Source organism: Leptosomus discolor, chromosome Z, assembly GCF_034619465.1.
Source record: "Leptosomus discolor isolate bLepDis1 chromosome Z, bLepDis1.hap2, whole genome shotgun sequence".
NCBI lineage: Eukaryota > Metazoa > Chordata > Aves > Leptosomiformes > Leptosomidae > Leptosomus > Leptosomus discolor.
The window spans coordinates 27810771-27837423 of NC_141419.1; the positions used below are offsets into that span (position 1 = coordinate 27810771).

Sequence of the window (26653 nt, forward strand, 5' to 3'; positions counted from 1 at the left end):
GGCGGCGCCGCCCCCCCCCCCCGCCTCTCCCGGCAGAGCCGGGCCGGCCGGGGTCGCAGCGGGGTACCTTGCGCCCGGGGGTAGGGCACTGCCGGGCCGGGAGTGTCCTCCTGCTGTAAACGCTGGTGTGCAAAGCGGGAGCGGCTGGAGAGAAGAGACCCCCGCGCTTGTGCGTGGGGCTGAAGTTTCCTCCCTCCTTCTCCTCCCCGTTGTCAACTTTGAGACTCTTTCGCTCCCGCGGAGGGAGGGAAGGGGATGAAAGGGAGAGACCTCGCGTGTGCCGCGTCTTTGGCTCTGCGGCCGCGGGAGCGGGGGCCTGCCCGCCGCCGCCGCCGTCCTGCCCGCGCTCCGGGGGAGGCGGCGGGGAACAGCCTGTCGTCCCGGCCAGCGCGTTTCTCGCGTGTCCGCCCCGGGGCTCTTCGAGCCGAGGTTTCCTTCCGCCGAGCCCGGCACGGGCAGGGAAGTGGGGCGGGGACGGTCCCGCCGCCCACCCCGGGTGGCCGGCGCCGGGAGCCCACGCGTGGGCCGGCATGTCCGAGCGCGGAGAGCGCCGCGGGGTTGGGGCAGCCCGGCCGGGGCGGGGCGGGGGTCTCACGTCTGCTGTCCCCTTCCTCTCCCCTCCACAGGCAGCGCGATGCTGAAGCCCGGCGACCCCGGCGGATCGGCGTTCCTGAAGGTGGATCCCTCCTATCTGCAACACTGGCAGCAGCTTTTCCCGCAGAGCGGCCAGCTCAAGAGCAGCGGGGCCCTCGCCCAGCTCCAGCCGCCCGAGAGAGCCGAGCCTCCGGGTGACAGCCTCCGCCAGCGCCCGGCCTCCCTCTCCTCTGCCTCCTCCTCCTCTTCCTCGTCCACTCCGTCTTCCTCCTCCACCTCCTCCTGCGTCGCCGCTGCGGCCGCATCCCTGGCCGGCCTGACCTCTCTGCCTGTGACCCAGCTCCCGGTCTTCGGACCACTGCAGAGCTCCGAGCCCTCGGCCGGGGGAGCGCCCACTCCCCTGCAGGGCAAGGACTTGTGCGGGGCCGGCAGCGGCGGCAGCAAATGCGGCGAGCGCGCTGCCGCTCGGTTCCGGTGCACGGCCGAGGAGCTGGACTACTACCTGTACGGGCAGCAGCGCATGGAGATCATCCCCTTGAATCAGCACACCAGTGACCCCAACAACCGTACGTATCGTGCTCCTTCTCGCAGTCCCCGACCCGCTACCCTCCTCTTCTCCTCGCACCGGGCCAGCCTGGGGACGCTCCAAGCTGGGGGACCACAGTCGGTGCCCGCACCGCTCTCTCCGTGAGGAGCAGCCTCCTCCCTGCCCTTCCTTTCCTTCAGCTGCTTTTGCGTTGTTCCCAGTGCTTTCGATAAGCGGGCGGTAACCCCTCGGTGATAGCTGAGACTCAGGTCCTTCTCTGGAAGGCACACCTTCACCGAGAAGGCTGCTTGTGGGGGTAGCTTTCTTTCGGAGGGCGGCTTAGGAAAAGGGGTTCAGAAATGGTTCAGAGCAACTTGCTATAAAGCTGGTCCTTTCTCGCCTTGCTGGTCTCACTTCGTTCCTGCCTGGAAAGCCTGGGCTTCGCCCAGAGATCGATTATTCCTCCGAGCTGGGCAGGGGAAAAGTTGCAGTTTTCATCAGATGAACTAGAGCAAAGTTTTCCTCCCTCTTATCTCAGAGTATCGTTTTCCTTTCAGATCTCGATAACACCTCGCTGATTTTAGTTTTCACCCCTACGGGAAAGCATGACATGGTCATTTAATAAGAAAAGCTGGTTTTCTAGACGAAAAACATCGTCTGCTTGAGTGTCAGAATTCAGTTAGGGCTTGGCGGTTAGAAAATGTCTAATACTGCTGTTGACAATTATAAAGGGTTGGGGTGTGTTTTGTTGTTTGGTGGTGTTGTGGTGTTTTTTGTTTTTTTTTTGTTTTTTTTTTTTTGGGGGGGGGGGGGGCGCACGCCTCTTATTAAACATCTGTATCGAGTAGAGGTTTGTGATTTTAGAAATTGGTTCTGCCTGCTCTTCCTGTATCTGTTGATACTACCAACCAATGAAATTTACGGGGTGAAAATAACTAGATGAACTATATTAATTCATCAGGTTTATTACTAACATTCAGAGTACACGGATCTGTCCCTGTTAAAACATGAACACGGCTTCTGCGTGTGCACTTTTTTCCATTGCTTCAAACACCCTCTCTTATCCCAAGGTTTCTTAAAATTCTTATTTTTTTGTGTCCTTCCCCCCCCCCCCCCAAAATGTTGTTTAAGGAAGGCTGTTGAACAAACAAACGATACCCCAAACTAGCGATCCATAAGCACAAGCCCGAGCAAAACGAGGATTCGTTTAATTTCGTTTCAGAAGCGGAGTTTGTTTTGAAAGTTTCCATGAAACTCTGTCGTGTATTAATTAAACTGCGTGGATGCTAGCATACTCTTAATCATTATACGTATATCTTAAAGAGCGAGAGGAAAGCTGCCTCTAAGTTTAGTGGGGATTTCCGCCCCCCCCCTCCCCCCCTTAACATTGCAAATCTTTCTATTTTGTTTTGAGCGACTTCCTCACGCTTAGCTTTACCCTGTAGTGAAACGTGCTAGTGTATTTTCTATTCTCGGGTGCAGCAAACATGATCTCGTGTATTACACGCACTTAATGGAATCTGAAATGCACTTTTAATTGCCAACCGAACCGTTCATACAATACATGTTTTACTTCTCGGAGCCGCTCTGTAAATCTGCAAGATAAAGGTTTCAAAAAGAGAAAAGAAGATTTTTTTTTAAAAAAAAAAAGTGATTTGAGGGGAGCATTTTTAAGGAGGGAGTGGAATAATAGCACGCTGCAGAGTCGCAGGCAAAGCCTGCATAGTTTTTTCGCAACCTCGATAGGAAAGGTGGATTCGAGAAAGCAAACGGGTCGATTGTGGAAAGAAAGGACGCTTGTGGATCGCGTCCGGCTGGGACGGGGCAGGGTGCTGCCAGCACTGTCTCTCCCTTTTTTGCTGCAGCGAGATCTAAAAAGTCTTGTCATTGAACTTGTTTACAAAACGACTTTCGCTCCAGCGGTTATTAGTTGTCTCTGAGCAAAACTTTTAACTCGAGTATTTCAACCTTCTGGGACCAGGTGCGTTTGCTTTGGGCACCCCGTTCTTAAAAGCAAAGGAAAAAAAGCAAACTGTAAGTGAGGAGGGAGTACGGGAATTGCGGCCCGTGCCGTGCCACGCACTCCGCTCACTCGCGCGCTCAGAGGCGCAGCAGAGCAAGCTGCGGGGCACCGGCCTGGCGACCACTGCGCAGCTCCCCGGGTTCCTCGGGGACCACGCAAGGAGCCCGTGGGCGGACGGGGTCCTCAGCCGCTCTGACCCCGTCCCTTACTCCCCGTTCTGCACCGGAGGTGCCCGTCTGAGGGAAAGGAGGTCGGGGTTGAGGGTGAGGTGAGGAGCAATCGACTTTAACTTGAGTTATACTCGCGTGCTGCACTTCCAGCTCCGGACAGCCCCACGGAAACTCAGAGGCTGACAAGCGGGCGCCGTGCGGGCAGGATCCTCTTCCCAGCCCGGCACAGACACCCACCGCAGGGCCCGATCCCCTCGCCGACTGCGGGGCGCAGGGCCGCCGCCTCGGCCTTGCCCGGCTGCCGCCTGCTGATTTGGGATTGCGCAGGCCCCTGGCTACTTCTCGGCTTTTAATTCCAGACGTACCTCCTTCGCGAACCAGGCGAGAGCTCCGTTTCCCCTTCTTACCCACCCCCTCGAGCATCCCCTCTCGCACACCGCGTGTGTCCGTCCGCCCCCCCCCCCCTCCCCCCCCGCCCCCCGCAGCCCCCCGCAGGACCCACCCGCTCGGTAGAGGCGCCGGCCAATCTCGCCGGTGCCTTCGGCCTGTCTCCGGGCGGCCGCCCCAGCGCCGCGGGGCAGCGGGGAGGCGGGCGGGCCGGTGCGCGGCTCCCGCGGGGGCGGCGGCGGCAGCGCTGCCTCCGCGCCGGGAAAGCCCGAGCGGCGGCGGCGGCGGCGCTCCCGGCTGTACGCCACCCCGGCAGGCCCGGCTCCCCAGCGGCCGCCCCGGCCTTGCGCCGGGCGGCCGCCGTGGGAAGATGGATGGGCGGCTGTTTCCCCATAGACACACGGCTTGATCGTCACATATCACTGGATATGGCACAGTGCTGGGCGAGGGAGGGGGGCGAGGGCCGCCAGGGAGCTGCGGGTTAAGTGTCTGTGCGTAATTGTTTTGAATTGAAAGGGGTTTAGTTAGGGGGAAAAAAAAGCAAAACCAAAAACACCCAACCAAGAAACAAAACCTTAATTAGGGCCCTGCAGTCTTTACTCCTAGGGAAGTACAGGGGATTATGTTAAAACCCTGATAATGTGTCAGGCGGCTGGGGACCGTTTTCTTCCCAGCTCTGAATCTGGAAGGATGAGGGTATTTCTGGGCGCTGGGGGAGGGGCGCTTGCGCGGCGAGGAGGAGATCTCCTAGGGTGAGTTTGGGGGGTGCGAGGCCGGCTTGCTCCCGTATAGGCTTGCCCCTCGCTGCTGGGGAGAGGCTTTCGCAATGAGAAGGCTGTGATTCCTGTACCTTCACCAGAAAGGGCCAACCTGCCACTGTAATAAATACGCTGTGTAAAACTAAGTGTCATGAAAGCAAGCAGTTTGCACGCCTCTTCCCATTCAATTTACGGGGAGACAGTGTATATATAACATGCTGTGAAGTGGATCAGTGCGGGGAATATTTGGATTTTTTTCTCCAGGCTGTTGGTAACCTGTATGATTTAGCTATTTTACATCATTGGTTACCCAGCACCCTTAAACATAGTAGATAGCCATACATTAGATTGAGGTTAGAGAAGGTGGTGACTGTTTATTTAGGGTGATAAAATGGTCCATCAGCAGTAATCTCCATCGATATGTGCCACCAGGAGATGAAGGATGAGGGGACAAGCCACAATTAATTGCCCTATAGTTTTGTAGGAGAGAGTGGAGCCGGTGCGGACTGAACTTCGATCTCCTCTCCCAGAGCCTATTCATCATCTCTACATTGTATATGGGGGTCTCTCAGGGGCAGGGGGCGGCAAGGTTTATCTACACACAATATTCTCCTACTCTTCTCATACCTGACACGGAAATTTAATTCATTCATACCTTCAGTAGAAGGCAGGGAAAATCAAACCCGCCTCCCCCAACCCGCCCCCCACCCGCCTCGCAGAAATAACCCGAAAGCTGCTCCGCAAGCGGGACGGTCCCCCCTGACTCCCCGCGGCACCCCGGGGCGCCCAGGCAGACCCTCCCACACCGTCCTCCTCCTCGGAGCTGGCGCGGGGTGTGCCTGACCCCCCGGCCGGCCGAGGTGCTCGGACCCCGCGGCAGCTCTTGCGCGGTGCGGGAGCACAGCCCGCGGAGCAGCAGGGGCTCCGCTTCGCTCCCCCGCCCCGCGGCGGCGGCTCGGACCCTGCTGGGGCAAAGCGGGGAGCGGAGGCGAGGGGGTACAAGCCCTGGGAGGGCGCGGGTCGGGCCCTCGTAAGGGTCCGGCAGAGCCGGAGCGGGGGCGGCCGGGACCCCTTGTGGTTCCGCACACCCGCGCAGCGACCCGGCCCCTGGAGCAGCAGACTGGGCTCGGCCCCGCTCCCTTCAGCGGGTATTTGCAGTAAATAAACAAATAAATAGAAGGAACCCTGGGCGGGGAGGGGGGGCGGGCAGGAAAGTACATCTGTGTTTTGTTCCCCCGAAAGTCTGCCTCAAGTCAGGCAATCTGAGAGAAACTGCGACTAATTTTGCAAAAAGAGGTTGATGCTAGCTCATCGATGAGGAAACAGGCACGAGGAACCCGTAATCCCTAGGAAAGCTCCAGCCCTCAGGAAACGAAAGGGTACCGTCTCACCCAGGCCACCCTCCCTCTTAGCTGGGTACCCGGGCCTGGCCGCGGATGCAGGGCCAGCTGCAGTGATTTATACTCACAAGTGAGTAACACCGTGTGAAATGATGGCCACTTACACCGGATACCTGCATGCTTGCGGTGAGTTATGAACCAGAGGGTCAGAGGCCACCCTTCTTTAATACCAGCAAACTGCAGGTATCCAGTATAACTGCACCTTTGAAGCATGTTATTGCTGAGACAAAAATGTATTTCTTTCATTTATTGTTACAGCTGGTTTGCTGGTTAAAACACGATGTTGGACCCTACCTTTCACTGACAAAATCGTCCTCCTCTCAGATTTCCTTTAAAATACGCAGTAGTAGCGTTACTTAGGTTGGAGAGTGTTTAGAATTATATTTTGGGGGCAATGGTGTGTCTTTTTGCTTAGGTTTAGTACTTTTAAGTGTACTCATGTGGAATTAAAGTGCTGGCATTACAGTGTGTTCATTTTTATGGAGGTAAATAAACGGTAACATATTGTACTCCTCCCAAAAGAGCCATACCAAACAGCTCGACTAGGAAATTGTTTAATTTTTTTTTCTTGCTTCTTCCTTGTCTTAGTCCTTCCATTTATACAGCATGAAGGTATAAAGTGAGAAACTGACCTCCTTCCAAAGAGTCTGGCTACATCTGGGCCTGCAGTGGAGCATTCCTGCTGACCTTACCTTCTACATTTCCTGATTTTATCAGGAGACACTCTGCTCTGGCTGCAGTCCTCCTTGCTTTTTCCATTTTCAGCAAATCCCTCAATTTTCTCACAATTCTTGCCTCTTCTTGTCTTGATATGGAGCTTGACTATTGCAATTACAGCCAGTGGAAGTACTAATTTCAGAGGTCCTTGGAAAAGGCCTGTACTCACTTAGCTGCTCCCTGAGGCCAAAATAGGAGGAAGGACAGAGTACATTTCTCCTTGTTGCCCTGTATGGCAGTACTCTGAAAAGCTTACACTTGTCCCACTGTGTTCCTTTCGCATGAACTTCCTACACCAGTGTGGGTCTTAATGGTTGCCATCCAGTTTGCAGACTCTAGTGATGTCAGTGGACCACAGCACTTCCCCTCTCAAAACCCCCACTTTTCCATGTATTATTAGGGAAGTTGGCGCACTGTATGACATCTTAGTCTGCAGTATCCATGAAGTGGTGCTGTTGATCCTTTCTGTGACGCAGGGTAGTATGCAAGTCTTGAAGTTCTCCCTTTTTCCTCGTATCAGATATTAAGGACTTACTTCCTTGTCCCCTGAGGCAGAGGAATCCACTGCTTACAGTGACTGTCTTTAAATGGGTGGTATAACATTTCTGAAAGTGTGCTTGGGTCAAAGCCTTCCACATATCATTACAGAAAAGTTAATCCCAGAAAAGGAGCAGATACACGGTAACTTTTTACTCAAGGCATGGTAAAATATGTCTAATAGGGCTTCCGCTCCTTGCAACATTTATGAGGAATTTTTTAAAATTTTAGTTATACGATTGCATGAAACTAAAGATAGATGCATAAAGCACACAACTAAGACAAATCTCAGTACTGCTTAGTATTAGAGACAGATTCCTTCCCTCTCATCAACAAGCCACAAGACAAAACAGTTTCAGAAGATGTCCCATTTTCCAAATTTTCAGCTTTGGCAGCACAAAAGGAAAGGAACACAGCAGGAGATCAGATACTGCGGCTGCGAAGCATTAAGACATTACCAGTGTTTTTGGACAGTGGAAAATATATATCACCATGTATGATTTTCTGTAAGGGTAAATGACAGTGACACAGGGTTCATTTGTACTCGTTGTCAATCTCTTAATTTCTTTTCCTTGAAAAGGTAGAAATAAAATATTCTGTTTGTGCTCAGGCACACATATTGTCAGGACGAAGTGAGGAAATTCTTGTTCTAGGCAGGTACTAAAATTTGTATGCATGAAAATTTATGCGTATCTGGCAGCAGGATGCAGGAAATTGACATTGAAATTGCCTGAGCGGAGTCACGAAGATGCCTTAGCATGTTTAACGTAAGCTGCTACAGAGACACTGTGTCTCCAAGAAAGCCATTAATAATCAGGTAGTTGGGAGAAGAGTTATGCCTCTAGAAGATGGTCAAACAGTGCGAACAGGTTGGATTCAAAGGCCCGCCCTAGGTGCTAATTGACATCGTGGTTAGACATCCTCTCTTTAAGGCCTCAGTTTTCCTGTCAGATGTTTTCTTTCTAATTTGCATGGTAAGACGCCGTATTTGTTTAAAGTGTACTCACATGCCAGCCTGTTTGGGGTTGGTTTCTTTTTTTCTTTTTCTTTTTTTTTCCCTCTTCGAGATCCTTTCCTATATGATCTCCAATACCAAACTCCAATGTAGCCCCTGAGATCTTTGGATGTGCCAAAACCACAGGGTTTCTTGATGACTGGTTTTGAAGAGGAAAGAAAAGATGTTGTGGTGATACCTCACTTTCCAAACTAGCTGTGGAAATAACAACAAAAACAAAAAAAACCTCTGGCATGTAGTTGCTGCCTTTCATTCATCATGCCTGGCAATGGCTGTAGGAATATCTGCTGCATAATAACCTCCTCTCAGGACTAGCCAGAAACCTTTTCCCTGGGGTCCTGCAAATCTCGTCTTCCAGCCACCTCTAATGGACATGGCTGAGCGAGCAAAACTCCTCTGCAGTTGTGGCTTAACCCAACAAAGGAGTCGTTTTGTGACAGGGATTATATTGTCAAGGAAAGGTTTTAACCCTCCAGCCAAAAGGCACTTTTTTGGCCAATACAAGCATGGTACCTACCAGGGGACTTTGTCCTATGGCTGCTTGGGCATGCTGGGCTGCTGGCAAGGGCTCTCCATCCACTGCCTTCCTGCCCTTACACTGCATGTCGTGTTAGGAGTGGCATGGGGTGAGTTCCGTAGAGAGGCCTTCTGCAGGGGCACAGATCAGAGTAATGCACAACACAGAGCTTGCTTGCTTGCTTTCTGCTGAGATCTGTGATTTGTGTTATGGGTAGAGGACTTGAACAGATGAGCACCGAGTAGGGACATATGCATTTCTCGCAAGACTCAAAGGTGTAACAGTCTGGAGGGAAACTAGCTTACATATGTAACTTTCAAGTATTTTTTGAATTGGTGGATGTGTCACTTTTGTATGGTACAATTCAAAAGAGGAAGACAGGAAATAGTGCTTAGAAAGTGTGTCTAAAATCGGAGAATGCAAATAGAGGCCGTATTTTGAAAATGCAGCTTTTATTATCCCTTAGCAGCTTTTACTGAACAGAGGGGAAGATTTTCCTTTGAAGGCTTTTTAGTAAAGAGACCTACATAATACATAGTATATCCACGTCGGAAAGAAGAGCAGCTGAGTCAGCCCCCCTGAGAATTGAAACTGTGGTTACAGGCAATCTAGCAAGTTTAAATCTGTGGCTTAGACCAAGAAGCTCCAGCTTCTATAGTGAATACTGTGGTTTATTTTTATAAGAATGGGTCTAGGTTGTATAAAATTATTAGGGAAAAGATCTAGGACTTGCTAAATGAGTACTATGGTATAGTTGTTGTTTTTTCTTTGTATTTCTGGAATAAATTTATATGAAAACTTTTACCGTGTTACAAAATTGAAATGTGCAGAAGATGGTAACCTATTTCGATAGATTTATTGCTATGCAAACTCAGCACACCTCCAGAGAAATGGATCTCTTAAGCATGAAACATTTTCCTGGGAGTTGTACATTCATGGCATATGCAAGAGTGTGCAGTGGAAACATTTCACCAAAATTTTCTTTGCTCAAAAAGAAAAAAATAAAATCACAGTAGGATCTTCCCAAAATAGAGAAACGTCATCCGTTATTAAGAGCAGTTAGGGAAATTAACATTTTTACAAACTGGTCTTTTTCATGAGAGCTGCTCATGACATGCTGGTTTTGTTCTTAGCCTCCGCTACACGCAACAGGCAAAGAACATGCAACACCATTCAATAAAAATTTTCAAATCTGTGCTAGGAATCAGTAATATTTGCTACAGCATTTCAATCTAAACATTTGATTTGGCTATAAGAATGTAAATGTATACTCTGATTTGTCATTCATGAGGTTCTGTTTATTTTATTTTCTAAACAGATGGGCGTGTGCACACATGCTAAGGTAAAAAGAAGAGCTAATATTTGTTTAAAATAGGGGTGAAAATAAAACCTGTTCCAATTAAACTCTTGGGCTGACCTGTGGTAAGGCAAATGAGGGGGACGTGTAAGGCGTTATGACTGTGTTTCAAAATGTCTCACCACAACACACTGGGATGGTTTAAATGGGCTATCTATATTAGTAAAAAAATGAGTCTTAAAAAATGGTGTTAAAATACGTGAGCCTTGGCAGGTCTGTGAACACATCAGGCTTGCGAAGTATCTGCAGTGTTTCTGCTCAGCCTTTGGGATTTCTTATTAAGGGCTTTGGCGCGATTAGGAGAACCATCCTAAGCAACATGCAAAAGGGCATGGTGTGCGTGAGTGCTGAGCTGCCATGAAATGACAGGAAAAGCAGAGGTATCTGCATGCTCTTGCCTGTGGCAGTGACCATGGTGGTGGTCAGCAGCACCATATTGACAATGTTTTTCCCTCTTTGCTCCACAGGATGTGACATGTGTGCTGATAACCGCAACGGCGAGTGCCCCATGCACGGGCCCCTCCACTCTCTGCGCCGTCTGGTGGGCACCAGCAGTGCTGCTGCAGCAGCCCCTCCACCCGAGATCCCAGAGTGGCTCCGGGACCTGCCCCGGGAAGTGTGTCTGTGCACCAGCACAGTGCCTGGCCTGGCCTATGGCATTTGCGCAGCACAGCGGATCCAGCAAGGCACTTGGATTGGGCCCTTCCAGGGAGTCCTGCTCTTGCCAGAGAAGGTTCAAGCGGGAGCCATCAGGAACACGCAGCATCTCTGGGAAGTAAGTCGTCATCTTTCCTTCCTTGTCCGATTTGATTGTTTCGAAGTAGATATTGAGTTTAATTGTATGTAGTACTTGCACCGTTCACTAGCTGTGATAAAAAAACCAACACAATTTAAGCAAGACGAGCCAGAGGATCTGAAAAATGTAACCAGTGCAAGCAAAAGCCTTGCCGCACTAGAGACAGACAGAAAACCAGTGGGCGCCTTAGAACTCCAAATGGTTTGCGTAGGAAGACCAGATTGTCACTGTAGTGCGGAATAGAGACATGGCCAGAGAAGGCTGAAAGTTACAACGCATGGTGCTCTTCACATTTTGACCTGAGTAACAAGAGCTGATGGAGGTCTTGAGTCACAGTACCAGCTGTATCATCTTAGTCTGAGTAACGTGAATTGAGATGGCATATTGCACCACCGTTGTGGCCTACAGACAGCCCAAGAAAGCTGCTGAAAAAAGTGCAGGAGCCTATTCTACAGCCCTGCTATTTGAAGTGAAGGTATTAGAGCTTGTTCACACTTTAGTTCAACTCTGGTCCTGCACTGGCCGTGCATTCTGCTAACAATGCTTTCAGTGCGTTTGTGTGAAAGTCACTTTGAGCTCTCTGAAGATGTTCTTTTTTTGTATTTGTCACCATATTAGAGAGGGTAACAGTGATAGTTGATATGAAAACATTTAGTCTGTGATAGTTATTTTGTGACAAACACTGACCGTGGTTTGGCAGAACAGATCATAAACCTGCTACTGTATTCCTTTGGTTATACAGGGACATCCATGGCTGTTACTGTTTGTGATTGTGTACCTTTTCTCCAGCGAAGCACTGGAATTTTGTGCTAGGGTATAGTTTGTATGCAGATGCTAACAGCAGCATCTTGTGGTAAGTTAACTTAGAAAGAAAAGACAGTATACGCTCATCTTATACACAGATCTAATATTTAATAGGGAACACGTCTAATCCCTATGTGTGTCTGTACTTCTTATTTAGAGAAATAGCCTACTATCTGTCCAGTCTTTTGCCATTAATTTCTTTTTTGCTTTGTGCTGGAAGGTATCATTTCTTAGTTCTGCTTAGTCCCCTGTAGCTGCAACTTCTGCTCACCTCAAGACTAACTGCTACGGAGAGTCAGTAGAAATGTGCTTGTAGATCTGCAGGTGATATTTACTCATCTAGATCAAAACCAATCTTCAGAATATTACGGGACATGCTTGCCGATTAGAAACCCAACAAGGAGTCTGTGAAGATGCAGAGTGTTTTTGCTGTCTTCAGTGGGTATGCAGTAAAAGTGAATGGATTTTTAAAAGGCATTTGGTGTTATGGAGCCAGGATGTTGTGTACAGCACTTAGAAAACCTTTGAATATTTAGCCTATTGGCTCTTTGGGACTGATGATCACCTTCTTTAATCATTATGTTTTATTTTGGCATACTATCTAATATATGTGACTTCTTTCTATGAGCAGTGGCTCCTGTGCGTTTCCTATACGCAAATAAACAGTAAAAACCACATCAGGGTCTTTGTCTCAAAGTATTTACCCAAAAGAGTCGTTGTGGCAAGAGGGAGATGTTCACTTTAAAGAGCAAAAGATCAGGCTCGGAACACACCTAAATGTACTCAGTAAAACTGGATGACTTGAAATCTTTGGGAGTTTTGTTGCTGCCTTCAGTGGGGATGGAATTTTTCTTGTATAGCAAATATTAATAAATTGGATTTAAATCTGTTCCTACCAAGGCCCAGTGATTATAATGAGAGCATTTTGGGATATGTTATTAATCAAATATTTTTTTATGTAGCACTCTATAATGATGTTGGAAGCTCTATTTTTGCTGTTAAGAGGGGTTTTGTGGTTTAGACTATGCTAATTAACAGAGTATAAAATAATAAAATAAGCTTGCCAGATCATCAAGTTACATAAAACACTGAAATTTAGTGAAAATAAATGGAGTTAGGGAATTTTACATTATTCTCAAATATTTATGTTATTAATTAATTTTTTAAAATAATGAATCAGTTTTATTCATGTTAAGTTGTAAATATTGACAATATCTTTTTTAAACAGGAAAGAATTTTTTAGCCTAATTTTAGATGGATTTAAAAGTTGTTTTAAAGCGATGAAAGAAGAAAGATTGTTGGAGGGAAAGCCAAGAACAAAGAAGAAAAAGATATTAAGTAAAAATAAGAAATAGTACTGATGTATGTGCCAGATTTAGACCACCGATGGGTGTCAGCTGAGTTTTCATGTGGGTTTGCTCTTCTGTCCTTAACATATAACACAGACTTCCTGTTGGCTGACAAAATGAGTGTGTGTATTTTAAGAGAATTATCTTAAAAATAGTAATAAAATTAGGTTTTTTTGGGGAGGTATTTGGGCAGTTTATGGTCTTGGATTATTTCTGTTAATGGCAAATCACGTATTCTAAGCTGTAGCTAAAAGTTTTGGTCATTTCTTATTTGTTTTGTCTTTCAATTTGGTATGTTTTATCTATCAGAGAACTAATGTTTAGTATAGAAAAAGTATAGCAAAAGAAAGTAATCAGAAAGCGTTGTGATTTTACAAAGCTGATCTATGAAAATAAATAAAAGCAATTGAAAGCATGTATCTGAACAGTCTGTATTCCTTTAGTCTATATGGTATAAAAGCGTGGATTAAATCACTGTAAACCTTAAAGGAGTGTCTCATTGTCCCTTTATAAAGCTGTGGCTTTAGTCAATTCCCTTCCACAAATCTGTTCAAGACAGTTCCAAATACACATATGTCCACAGATGAGTTATTCAGCATTAGGTCTTGGTGGACCTTATAGTGAGAACTTCTCTTTCTTAGTACTGTAAATAGCATTCTAATATTTTTTCTGTCAACACTGCAAAGCAAATTTTGCAGATTATTTGTTTTCATTTAAAGCTCTTTGTTTTCAGTGTACACCAGATAAATAGAAGGGCTATTGCAAAGACTTTTAAGCATAGTTACTCATTCGGCTGCTTTTAAAAGTCTCTTTGTTGTGGGAAACATCAGAAGCAGCACATTTTATCTGTAGTTCAACACTATGGAAATATCCTTCAGTCTGTCTGCAAAAGTGTTCCCACCATGCATTCAGTGTTTGCTTTGTATGTAATCCATACAGCATAATGTACAGCGATTCTGGATAAATTACATACCATTCCATTAACTCACAATAGGCCTTGACACCTATGGGTGTTCATGGGAAATTGTAGAGATCTCTTGCAAGCAGCCAAGACAATTTTATATAACTTAAAGAAATATCAGCCGTTCAGAAAGCCAAAAATATTAGTAATTTTTAGTTGTAGTTCTTCTTTCCCCTTTGGCCCACTTCAATCCAATCCAGAGTTTGCTTGTATTTTATAAAAATACAATAAACTCTGATTTGTTTAAAACAAAAACAGGGCTGGGTGTATTAAGTAAACACTCTCTTTGGTAATACAGACATTTATTCCAGCACTGCTTGATAATATTTCTGATCTTTTCTTCTTTTTTTTTTTTTTTTTTTTTTTCCCCCCCATTTTGAAGTAATGAGAACAATCCTTTTGTTATTGCAAAGAAAACAGAGACTTTCTCAGCAATTAGGTCTTACTGATGAGAATGAGATAATTTTCCTCTAATGTGTTTTCTAATAAAGAAGTGAAAAGGCACACTTGATTCCAACATATATGAAAACATTATCTCAATTATTAATGTGTCCTTACTCCCTGGAGATAAATTAATCTAGTTGCACATGGTTTCCCCTTTCTGTTTAACATCAAAATTTAATAAGAGTAGACTTCAGGAATGTATACGATACACACTTAAATTCTGTTAGAATAAAATATAGAAGTTTAAAAGGCTTATACATTTTAGTAGTCAAAATTTTTCAGGCTCCAAACTTTAAACAGTGAATTCTGGAAACAGCTAAATTGTAAATGGTCTTTTCCCTTGCAAATACGGTTTAGATGAAAAAAACTTTTCCTGACAGACATATCAAAGCATAGAATATGTAAGTTTCTTTTTCTTCATTTGCCTGATAAAGAGTTTGCTGTCTTTCTTGATTGTTTTCGTCAGATGTCAAATAGTTGTGTGGGGTTTGTTTTTTTTTTTTTTTTTCTGGAATAGCCCAGGAATGTAAAATATATTATTTCACTTTATTTTAAATTATCTTGATTTAAGTTTTGCTTTTCTGGAAGAAATACCTTTTCATATGTTAGATGATGAGCAAAATATAAGTATAGCAGGGCGTTCATCAATAATTACAAGATTCTAAAATCATACTACTGATTTTCCCCTTAAATGGACAGTATTAACTGGCACTATTAGAAAGCATGCGTGTCATTTTAATAAAGTACCATTTGGGTACTTACTGGCCTTTTTGTGCCTCAACTGAAGTCAAAGAAAACATTGCCTTTGACTTCATCTGGCCCTAGAACAGGCATTTTCCTGGGACGCGTGCTGGCCAGAGTCCATGCAGAGGAACTGTACCTTTCTGTACAAATTAATATGCCGAGAGAATCCTTACCTTTCAAATGACGTGCTCATTCCAGTTATGGTGATAGATTTGTATTCAGATTCTCAAGGCTGTAGTTTTGGACTAAATTCGCTGTTACAGCAAAGCACTGGGGGATAGAATTATGTGCATGCTGTAGTTCTATTAAAGTGAAAATTATGTTTCTCAGCAATCCATCATCTAGTATTCTAGACTGCTTGTCAGCCCTGTTTCAAATATGTCGTGTTCATGAAATTCAAATAATTTTGTCTTGAAAAATCCCTTACTTATATTACTATTACATCTTAAATTATACAAAATAACAACTGGTGCCATTCTGTTGTTTTGTTTTGCATTTTCTGAGGATTTTGTGTGATGTACCACCTTGCCTTTATTTTCTATTAAAAAAGCACAATAATTTTTACTTTTACATGAATTTTAAGTTCACACACTGCCTAGTGGAAATATCCCTAATCTTGTGTTCAGCAGCTTGCTAAGCTGAAAGTTCAGTAAGAGCAGATTCAGCACCACAGCTTCTTTAATTTATGTACCTTAGGAGAAAATTGCGCTAAGCTGCTACAGGGCAGCTTGCTAAAATAAGTATTTCTGGATCAGTTAGTACCACATTTTTCCAGATAACTTTTCTAAGCTAGAGATTCCTCACTTAGGGTCAGTATAAAGTTAGTTTGATCACAAATATGAAAGCTACTTTTCGTTTGATAATTCTTATTCTTAGAAAAGCTAAAGGAAACCTTGATGTTTCTTTTAGAAACCCTGTGATTTTCATAAGACTTTTTCATGTCTTATCGTCATGTATCTCTGTGTCTGTGGTATGTATATTCCACTTACACAAGGTATCTATAGTGTGACTGAGCGATAAATAAGTCTAAGCACACATGCAAGAAAATAAATCTAATTTGTCATGGAGACTGATTCTTTTCCCATTTAACAAAGCGTAGTTTGGAATAAACTGTAGTGAGGAGTTGGATACAGCCCCAGAATCTCAACAGTGTTACTCAAAACAATAATTCCATGGACTGCACAGAACATGCACGCGTCTGGACGCACATTATTCCCAGCAAAAAAATATTTTCTAAATTGCCAGATCATGCAGGGACTGTCTGTTTTTCCATGGCACACAATCTCACCTTGGAGATTTTATTATGTAATACACAAAAATACTGAAATGGAACACAAATAAATATAAAAGCTCACTTCTGTCCTTATTTGACCACTACCCTCTGTATTGCTCAAAAGTGATACAATCACCAACATTATGGAAACACTTTTTTATTTTTTATTGTTAGTTAGTAAATTTTTTATTATTAGTTAGTAAACGTGATTTCCATTGTTGGATGAAATCTACTTTGTAAGGCCTGAAATTACTGTTAATTTATGGTACCATTAACAGTGAATTGTTTCTATTGACGTTTGATTCAAAGTGGGTGAATAAAGGCAATATTTTAATAAGATATGTGGATATGCAAAATGTGTTGCGTACCTGATGGCAACAATATATTGGTTATAGATTTGGTAAGCTGAAACTGTAGCATACGCTTTTTAGGGTGATGGTGACATTCAATATTTTGCAGAACTGTCTTCATCAGTGGTTCATGAGTTTTGGTCCCCCAAGTTTCATGGCATCAAACATGCATGGACTTTAAAATGTGGACTTTTAAGTAACTGCTTAACATAAAAGCTGGAAAATTCAGTCCAGGTTATACTTTCCTTTGACGCATTTGGCACCTTTTTCAGATAAGTTACAGAATTCCATTATCCAAATTGTTACACATGTGTGACAGAGGTTGACCTTTAGTCATGTCAATCCTTTTTGTGTAGGCCTCGGGCTCCAGCCTAATGGCTCAAAGCCTGATTTACTCACTGTAATAAGGGCATGAGGTCGAGCAATTGTCAGCTTGCCTGCTCGTACTCGTCTCAGAGCCTGGTTGAAGGCTGTTAACACAAAGCTTTTCAAAGTGAATTTACAACCACCACCACTGACAGAGGCCAATCAGTACACCATAAATGTCAGGTTAGTGAGATTGAGCAGTAAGTAAAGTACTGGCAGCCTACTATTGGCTGAAATCAATTGCTTAAGGTTTAACTGAGAATAACAATCCATGTATAACTACATTTGCAAAATCGGCTTAAGTGTGGAGAGCAAGTTGGACAGCAGATTAGGTAGAATTACCCACCAGCAACAGCCATGGCACCAAGTCCTGTGTTTGTTCTCCTTCTGTACGAACGGTGCCTGCAGTGATGTGACTCTTGGTTAAAAAGTTATTGGACCTGCCTCTTAGTTCTAGAAATAAGATTATTCTTTTTGATGTACAGGAAAAAAAAAAGGAGAAAGGTAAAACAGTACAGTGTCTTATCTGGACAAAGAGGGCCAGGAAATTTTTTAACGTATTAGTTCAGTAATACTGAACGATTTTTAGTCCTCGGTTCCCAAGAAGGCTTTTCCATAAGGAAACTGTGGCTTCTTGCTGTTGGAAACTATCACAGAATTCACTAATGAGTGATTATGTACCTGATGGTCTGAATATCCATGAGATGTAGTTACCCACAAGACTGAATGTTTTTATCATTTTGTGTAGTGACAGCTTGGACAACAATTCATTTGGCTTTGAAAGCATCAGCATTAAAATGTAGGAATCCATTAAAATGCTGTATGCCAGGATTTATAAATTAGGCAATTTCCTTGATTATTGCAATCATTTACAAAATTGATTGTCCCAGTGTGGTATAGGCAGATTTCAGCAATGATCATTGACAACAGGCACATCCTCTAATATCTATTCTCATTGTTCCCTAAAAGAAGAGCCACTCTACTACGAGGTTATTCGCTATCTCAAGGTCAATTATGCATTGAAAAAGTCTGCTAGTGTAGAAGATCACACATCTTCGAAGGAGAACCACATCAGCTATTTATAGACTGTAATGAGAGTTGGAACACCTATTTTTTCTTCTGTTTGTAATTTGTTTGCTGACGGCCAAGACATTCAGTTGAGTCTATAGTGTATATTCTCTTTGTGATCCATTATTGAAAGGCAAATAATTTTGGCAAATTGCAGCTGTGAATATTTATTTGATTAAAGATTTAAAAGTCAATAATATGTTTTATTTGTTGTATCTTAAGGTTCTAATTAACCAATAGATATAGTGTATAGTAACTCAATTTGGGTCAATTGTTACTGCAAGACATAATAAAGACATTATGTCACAAAGCAAATATGTTCTAGAAGTTTTCCTGTATTAAAACAAATACAATAAAGCCACAAAATGCTAGCCACCAACCACAAAACCACAGTGCTTTCTACTTGCGTGAAAATAAGCAATATGCATGGTAAAAACTTATAAATGCCAAACCTTAAAATGCAGGTGGTTACAGGAGATTCTTTTTGCAAACTGTAGATGAGGTGCAGTCATAGCTGTCAACAAGCTAATTTGTGTCAGGCCTCGTGCTTGTGCAGATCATGAGCTTCCAGGACTAATATCCAGCAGTTGTTAATCAGTCCTTGCTCAGACAAGATAGCCATTTATGTCACTAGAAACTTTGATTTAACGAGGTCTTCAAGCATGACTGAATATCACAGTATCACTTTAATCACAAAGCTTAAATAATTTTTTCCGAGATAGGCCAACAGTTCTTTCAGAACTGCAAAGTCACCTGCATATTCTCTGCCACTGTCTATACAACAGCAGTGACACGCAGTTAATGTAAAGGTACCCTTGTATAAATGCATTCATTTGACCTAAAGATAATATTTTACCCTGAAGAAAGGGAGGGTTGCATTGCCAGTGACCATGTAGTGGTGCATTGTATTTCATTAGATAAATATTAGCATCAAAGAAAACCAGGTTTTTTTTGGTATCTTGTAAAAAATCTGTAACTCGTACATTTATTGTTTGTACTACATTGCATGTTTGTTGCATGGATTTAGCAAGATACACGTAAAACAATTCCATATTTTAACAGTAATTCAACCGGCTACTTTCTGCGTAGAGACCTACTGGTGTATAAGCAAGCAAATTTAATGACCCCAGGGCATTTCTGAAGATGTTTTGATTTCATCTGTGGAACTACAAAGTAGAGAAAAGTGGTTTTGAGGACAAGAACCTCCCACTGAAATAAAGGCCATATGAAGGCTCTGTTCTTCGTGTTGTTCACCTGTATTGCCCTGAATTTGGAAATAGAGTAATGGTCAGTATTTGTTACAGTCCTAAACTGGAAAAAAAAAAATAAAAATCTTACATTAAGTGAAGTGTCATGTATAAAGCAAATGAAGTAAGCAAATCTAGGATTCACAATTCTTACCTAGGTTAATCTTCTAGTTGTGTAAATGTCAGTAATTTAAAAAAAAAAAATTTCGTATGTACTTTTTGCCTGATGCCATGTCAGCGTTCACTGTGGAAAGTAGGGTATTAGTTTTTATCAATCTGTCAACAGAACTTTTATAGCAGTATGGATTGGTGACCGGTACTATTTTTAGACCTTCATTTTACAAAAAGAGCTTACCATTGAAGTAAAAATTAAAAAAAAGTGTTAAATTTAAAATATTCTATTTCTATTTCTATTTTAAATTGTCTTGAATTCTGTCCCCATTTCCATTGCTCTAGTAAAAGAAGATGAAAGAGATGCACACTACTTAGAGAAAAATGAGGACTTGGTTATATTTTTTTTTATTTGTAATATCAGTTGCTAATGAAGAACATCTTAATTTCCAGTTGGAGATATGAAGTTTTGCTGAGCTGCAGATCATTTCCCTGGGTTTGTGTTAACTAATTTTATTGTGACCAGCAAGATTTCAGTGACAGCTGCAGTGGCAGAGTGACATTTGTTCACCTCTGAAAAGATGAGTTGTCTTTCAGAGCAAATATTCTGAGAAGGATTTGACGTTTGATGGAAACACCCCCCTAGTTTTTAAAAAATTTGATTCTCATCCATGACATAAGGCCATTCTCCATTTCAGCACAGGAAAACTGGTGTACAGGTTAGGTGCTTCTAGATGGCATGCATCTGGGAAGTTCAAGAAGAAACACTTCTTGAACATTTAATCAAAATAAATACGATTCTTTATGACTAATGCAAAAATATAATCAGAATACTTAAGCAAAACTAATAGGTTCCTGAAAAACAGTTTGATTTTTAACAAGATATTTTTTCATGCAGAAAAGTGGAGGTTGCAGATTAGTTTTTGACCAGCTCTAACAGAAATCCACAAAAAGATACACAGAGTTACAAGTTTCACTTAAAGCTGCTGTAACCCCCTGAGGAAGCTGACAAAGCGTACCAAACGAAGACCTCAGCTGTGGTTTCAGCAGTGTTCTCTTTCCATGGTCCCAAACATGCAAATTGCTAAGTATCTTATTCTGGCTTTGGCATTTTGCTGGTGAGAGGATCTCCCTGAGAAATTTGGGGTCTTGTTTCTGTGTTGGGACCAAAACATTTCACCCGACTGAACTTCTTCTGTGGTTCATGGACCAACACAGTAGAGTTTAATTTGCTTTAAATCTTTCAGCACGTTTAACAGTCAGGTAAGGCGTTTAGAAAGCTCAATTTCTGACGCAATTTTGTCACAAAGATATACCGAAGTGAAGATGAACATTGACATTTCCTTACCGCATACCAATCATGGAGATGTTTAGGTGAAAAAATAGGTACCACATTGATGTTCAAATCTTTGCACCTATGTTGTCTCATCTGAATTTTATTCTCTTTTCTCATCAAGGCAGGATCACATTCAAGTTACTTGGAATAGGAGATAGTTTTTTAGGAATATTAACTTGCTTGCTTGTTTATCCAGAATGTTACCTATTGCGTCCCCAGTCTAGGGATTTGGTGAATTTTCAACAGTGAGAGTTCTCTATCTGAAACAGCCCAGTGGCCTGGGCTCAGGGGTGTCTCTAGACCACCATATGGTGGCACATACATTAGAGTAGGCTATATATCTGAGCCTGGGTGGGCTCAGACAGTAACTCTGGCTGAGTAGCTATTTGACCTTGGGGTCTGCCATTCCCAACAAAAGATGGCTGAGGGTCAGGATGAGGTCTGCAGCCTCCCTTTCCTCCAAAGGCTGAATTTGTCAGTCTCTTTTCTTAACCTTTGTGGGTTTTTGTTTATTTAATAAAAATGTTAACTTTTATGCCCTAATTACTGTAAAATGACATGTCCCAAAGGAAATAGTGTTGCAGAAGTTTTACTTCGCTGTTTGAAATAGATTTTTCCTTTACTTTTGAAAGGCTAATTTGTGTACAATTTCATTGTTTGCTGCCAAGCCAAATCAGATGGCTTCTTTTTTAAAGATACAGCAACTAATATGCTGGATCATTTGAAGGACTTTGTGGAGTCTTAACCTGCTTAATTCTTCATTCTGAGTTTATATTTCTTCCACATTATTACTTGCGTCTTCTGAAATCTCAGGTCCACATACTATACTTCATGCTATTTATTCCTACTCTATGGCCTGCATGTCACAGTGGCTGTATTTATGATCAGAAATAGCTAGCAATGCCTTTCAGGATGCTATTAATCACAATTTGAAATAACAACGATAGCCATTGAAGAAGTTTGCACAAGGTCTTCTCCCCTCTCTGAAACTGAGCAGCACACTGTTCCTGTACCGCACCCAGCCACTGGTTAGTGGATAGCTCAAGAAAAATGCTCCTTTCTCTATCACATTTGACTTTCAGACAATCTGTTTTAAGGGATGAAAGACATCAAGGATTTAAATTTGCTGCTGCATCCACAGAGAAAACAGCTGGCTACACTGATAGTCCAGCCAAGGCAATTCCATGACTTGGCAATAATTTATGATTAGAGCCAACCTACTGAAGGTACAGACCACCATCGTGTTTGTTTTACTATTTGTTACCTTTTCTTATTTTTGTGGTTTATTTTTTCTTTTTCATTATTTTTACTTTTTTATTACATTCTTATGTATTTTATTGTTTATTGCTGTAAAAATCTTACATTAAAAATGCTTTTTGTGATCTCTGAAAAGACGTGAATTTGTCTAAGAGCTTTCTACAAAGAGGGCAAACAGTCTGGCATTTCCTTTCTGTGCAGAAGATGATTTAATTCATTTGGAGAATTAGCAGTAACTTCGCTGTTGAGAGCATCCATTTCTAGTTCTAGCTGTTATCCAACATTAACTGTGGAAAAAACCCTTTTCTCTTTCACAGGCAAAGCTGCTCTGGATGTACATTAATATTTTGATTGTTAATTCAATTTCTTTGTTTAAATAATGCTACAGTCAGTCATTGCAACTTGATATTAACTTACCTGGCAAATCTCTAAAGGAAGTAATGTTGAGAAATATCTAGGTAAGAAAAACTTTGAAGTGAAGCATTCAATGAACAGATTGCCACAGACATTCTCCTCTTCATACTCTTTGAAGGGCTCACCATAAAAATCAGAGAGGTAGATACCTTATATTCCACTTTTCTTCTGCAAATTCATGTACCTATAGAGGCTGAAAGATTAGACCTTTAGATCATAGGGAAAATTGGGGCAACAGACAGATGCAGGCTGCTAAAACAGTGTGTTTGAAGAAGGTGGATAATAGGTCAGCAAGACAATGTAGTGCCAGTGACTTTGGAGAAAGAGCCAGTGCTCTCTCAGACTATGACTCTTGTACCAGATTACTGCCATTCCTTCTCTTTGTTCTCAAAGATTACAGGTAATTTTACCACTCTTTCACAAACCAGGCTAGAGTTGTCTTGTGATCATTACAGTGCTGATCTATCCATTATTTAGTTTTTGAGCTGGTGCTGTCTAATGATGAGTTCTGAATATCCCACAGAAAGTAACAGGCAAAATGTTAAGAAATTGCAGCACAGAGATTTAACAATTTTCTCCCTCATGTTCTCATGGTTTTCTGTTCTGGATTTTTTCCCCGCTCTTTTGTTGATTAATTTAAATATTTTAACTAGTTTAAGGTTTCAAAAACTTGCAAGTACTACAAAAGGTAACTTTGTGAATATTCTTGAGCATGCAAAACTTTTCTTAGAGATCTTTTAATACGTCCTTAGCATTGCACTAGGCAATATGGTATCAAACCAAGGGTGGACCACGGGCAGGCACAACTGGGCACAAGCGTGCTATGTCCATGGTCTAAGCTGACCAGGCAGAAGCCTGTTGTGGACTGGAAGCTATGTGGGAGCGTGTCTGCTAGCACAGTGCCATGCCCAAGGGAATAAGTCCTCGCAAGGTTAATTGTCTTGTGGGCTGACATCAGATTGTGCCCAGGCAGTGTTTATTATGATTAGAATGAGCTGGATCTCTGCGCCTTCTGGCATGGCTTTGTCCTGCTCCTGCCGGGGAAATGTTTTGTGACTATTTGACCAGCACTTCACCAGATTTTCTGCAAACTTAAGATAGGCTTCCATTTTAGCTGCAGGTAATTTATCCTAGCAGTAATACTGACAGGGCTTCTTAGTGGCTCCAAGTCAATTATGAGCAAATGGTGCAATTGGAAATAGCAGAGAAGGTCTTACACTGTATGCTTTATAATAGGGCGGTTTTGCACACACACACAAAACAAGCCAGTACTAACATTTGCTAAAACTGCTCACAAATCATATGGTTGAAAGTTGAATAATTTTGTATTAATGACTTGAAAGCTCCTGGTAAATGTCACTATTTAAACAAACAAACAAAAAAATAAATTAATTACTGTGCCCAAGTATGATCAGTCGGGTAGGAATATACTTCTCTTGTGTGCATGACAGCTGTAAATAGTGCAAATGGAGACCTGGGTGCTATAAGCTCATGCCACAACGTCACTGCACGATTCTGAGCTTTCATTTACTCCCATCAACTTTGTTGGGAGCTGGTGGTGTTGAGGGGCTTGCAGAAAGCATGGAGTGGCTTCCAAGATCAGGACTGCTGACCTTTGTACCTGTTGTGATTTGAGCCCACCCAGCCGGCAGTTAAACACCATGCAGCCGCTCACTCACTCCTATACCCTGCACCATGTGGTGGGATGGTAAGGAGAAAATGTAGCAAAAGGCTGGAGAGCTGAGACAAGGACAGGGAAGGCTCCAGTTATGATCATGTGCAAAACGCAGACTTGACTAAGGGAAATAACATCAATTTAATTTAAACACCAGCACCACTGATTTACCAATCAAGTCAGAGTAGGGTAATGGGAATTACAATCAGATCTTAAAAAACACTTTCCCCCCACCCCTCCCTTCTGCCCAGGCTCAGCTCTGCTCCCGATTTCCCTACCTCCTCCCCCCCCCCCAGCATTGCAGGGTGACAGGGGATGGGGGTTGTCGTCAATTTGTTACACATTGTTTCTGCCGCTCCTTCCTCCTCAGGGGAGGACTCCTCACACTCTTGCCCTGCCCCACCGCGGGGTCCCTCTCCCGGCAGACAGCCCTCCGCCCACTGCCCCAACGCGAGTCCTTCCCGCGGGGCCGCAGCTCCCCAGAACCCCCCGGGGCGGGTCCCTCCCGGGGCTGCCGCCCTCCCACCGACGGGCGGCTCCAGCGCGGGCTGCCTCGGAGCCACGGCTGCTCCGGGCCCGGCCCCTGCTCCTCCGGCCCGGGGCCCTCCGCGGGCTGCAGGGCGACCTCTGGGCCACCGCTGGGCTCCAGGGGCTGCAGGGGCTCAGCCGCCACCCCACCGCGGGCCGCAGGGGAACCTCTGCTCCGGCACAGCTCCCCCTCTCCTGCCTCAGTGACCGGGGTGTCCGCAGGGCTGTCTCTCTCCCATCCCCCTCCTCTCCTCTGCTCCCAAACAAAGAACTATCCCAACAAGTCTTTCCTCTCTTAACTATGTTTATTGCAGAGGCACTTACTGGCTCGGCCTTGGCCAGAGGTGGGTCCAACTTGGAGCTGGAGGATCTTCTGGAAGCTTCTTAGGGAGGCCACCCCTGTAGCCCCTCCCTGCTACCAAAAACCCGCCAGACACAAACCAAACACAGTTCCAATGTCAGACTGCAGGATTTTTTAGGTCTTTCTGTTTTATGTTTCATGGTGATTGTACTTGCTAGTGAATAAGAAGACTCCAATGTTACTCCCCACTCCAGCAAAACAAAGATGGTAGGCGTTTCAAAGAGGGCAAATATTTTAAATTCATGCATCAGTCTCTTAAGCTTTCCATCCTGGAGGAGTCTGTTGGAAAGGCAGCAGGGAACATGGAGAGAGACCTTGACTTTGTGCATGAATATAGGGACTTATGTTTGAGTTGCCCCTGAGCATTATGGTGTTTAACTCTCCAGCAGAAGAGTTATGGTAGCTATAAACTGTACAAAATTAATAGTTTCATGTGATTGAAATATCTTTGAAGAATTACCTTGTGTCTAGAGACCACAACCAGAGAACTGTGGGAAAAGAAGAGAGAGTACAAGGTGGCTGTGAAGGTGATCAGCTTCTGGAAAAAAACCCTTTGAATGGAGTTCTTAGTGAACCTTAATATATTCTCTTCATTATAGTAGAGGTTAGAGTTGATTTGACTTCTTTGTATGGATACTTACATATGGAAAAAAAGAGCAACCTGACAGATGGGCTTTTCTGTTCGAAGGATAAGATGGGATAGAGAAAACACCACAGCTAGAAGGTGAAGTTAGACCAAATGCATCTCAAAAAAAGAAGGTAATTACGTTCTGCAGTAGTTAAACATAAGAGTATCTTACTAAAACAGGCAGGTACCTTATTTTGACTCTTTAAAAGGTCATTAGATGTGTCCAGTTGTGCATCTTTGGGTTGGGTGATCTGAGCCCTTGCCTTCATGGTCTGTAAACTTCCAAATCCTTTGCCTAACCTCCTAGGCCATACATGAGGAGACCGACTGCCTGCATCTTCCCTGTAGCACTTTGCATAAGGGTCTCATCTTCAGTGGGACACTTACTGGGAATTTCTTCCCTCAGTTGTTCAGGTAGATCCTGTATACTCTTTGCTTTTTTGTGGGGCCAGCGAAGTGTCACATGGATTGGGTCAGGGACAGATGTTTGAGGTGTTAGTCTTTCATTCCACAGCTAGCATTTTTGTGCCACCAACCTGGCAGGTTTGTCATGATCTCTGCAGCTTCAGATGGGGTCGTCCTGTCTTGCTGGTTCATCTGGGCATTTCTTGCCTTAGCAAATGCCTGCCATTATGAGGCACCAGGTACTTATGTACACACTGATCCTCTCCCTTTTTTCTGTGCCTTTTCCTGGGTGGAAACTAATGGCCTATGAAGTGTAGTCTAGAGCAGATGATCATAAGCCTCTTCTGGCTTTAAAATCCATGAAGCTAGGAAGCCAACCAAGAAAAGTTACTGTGTCTGTGTAAACCTTATCGAAATTGAGCTCTGCACATTCTCCCAAGTAAGAGTTTCTGTGCTTATAAATTCCTCTCAGCCTCCTTTTCTGACAGAGTGCAGCACATCAGAGAAATTGTCTGGTAAAGATGGGGAGAGAGGA

General features: G+C 43.7%; 1 protein-coding gene across 1 annotated transcript in view; it reads left to right on the forward strand.

The window, feature by feature from the left end:
- The first annotated feature begins 634 nt into the window (after positions 1-634).
- Positions 635-26653, forward strand: part of PRDM6 (PR/SET domain 6) — a 73729-nt gene continuing 47710 nt past the window's right edge. The window contains exons 1-2 of the mRNA XM_086480277.1: positions 635-1160; positions 10469-10776. Of these exons, the coding sequence (XP_086336403.1) occupies positions 635-1160; positions 10469-10776 (834 nt within the window). The remainder of the gene's footprint in view (positions 1161-10468; positions 10777-26653) is intronic.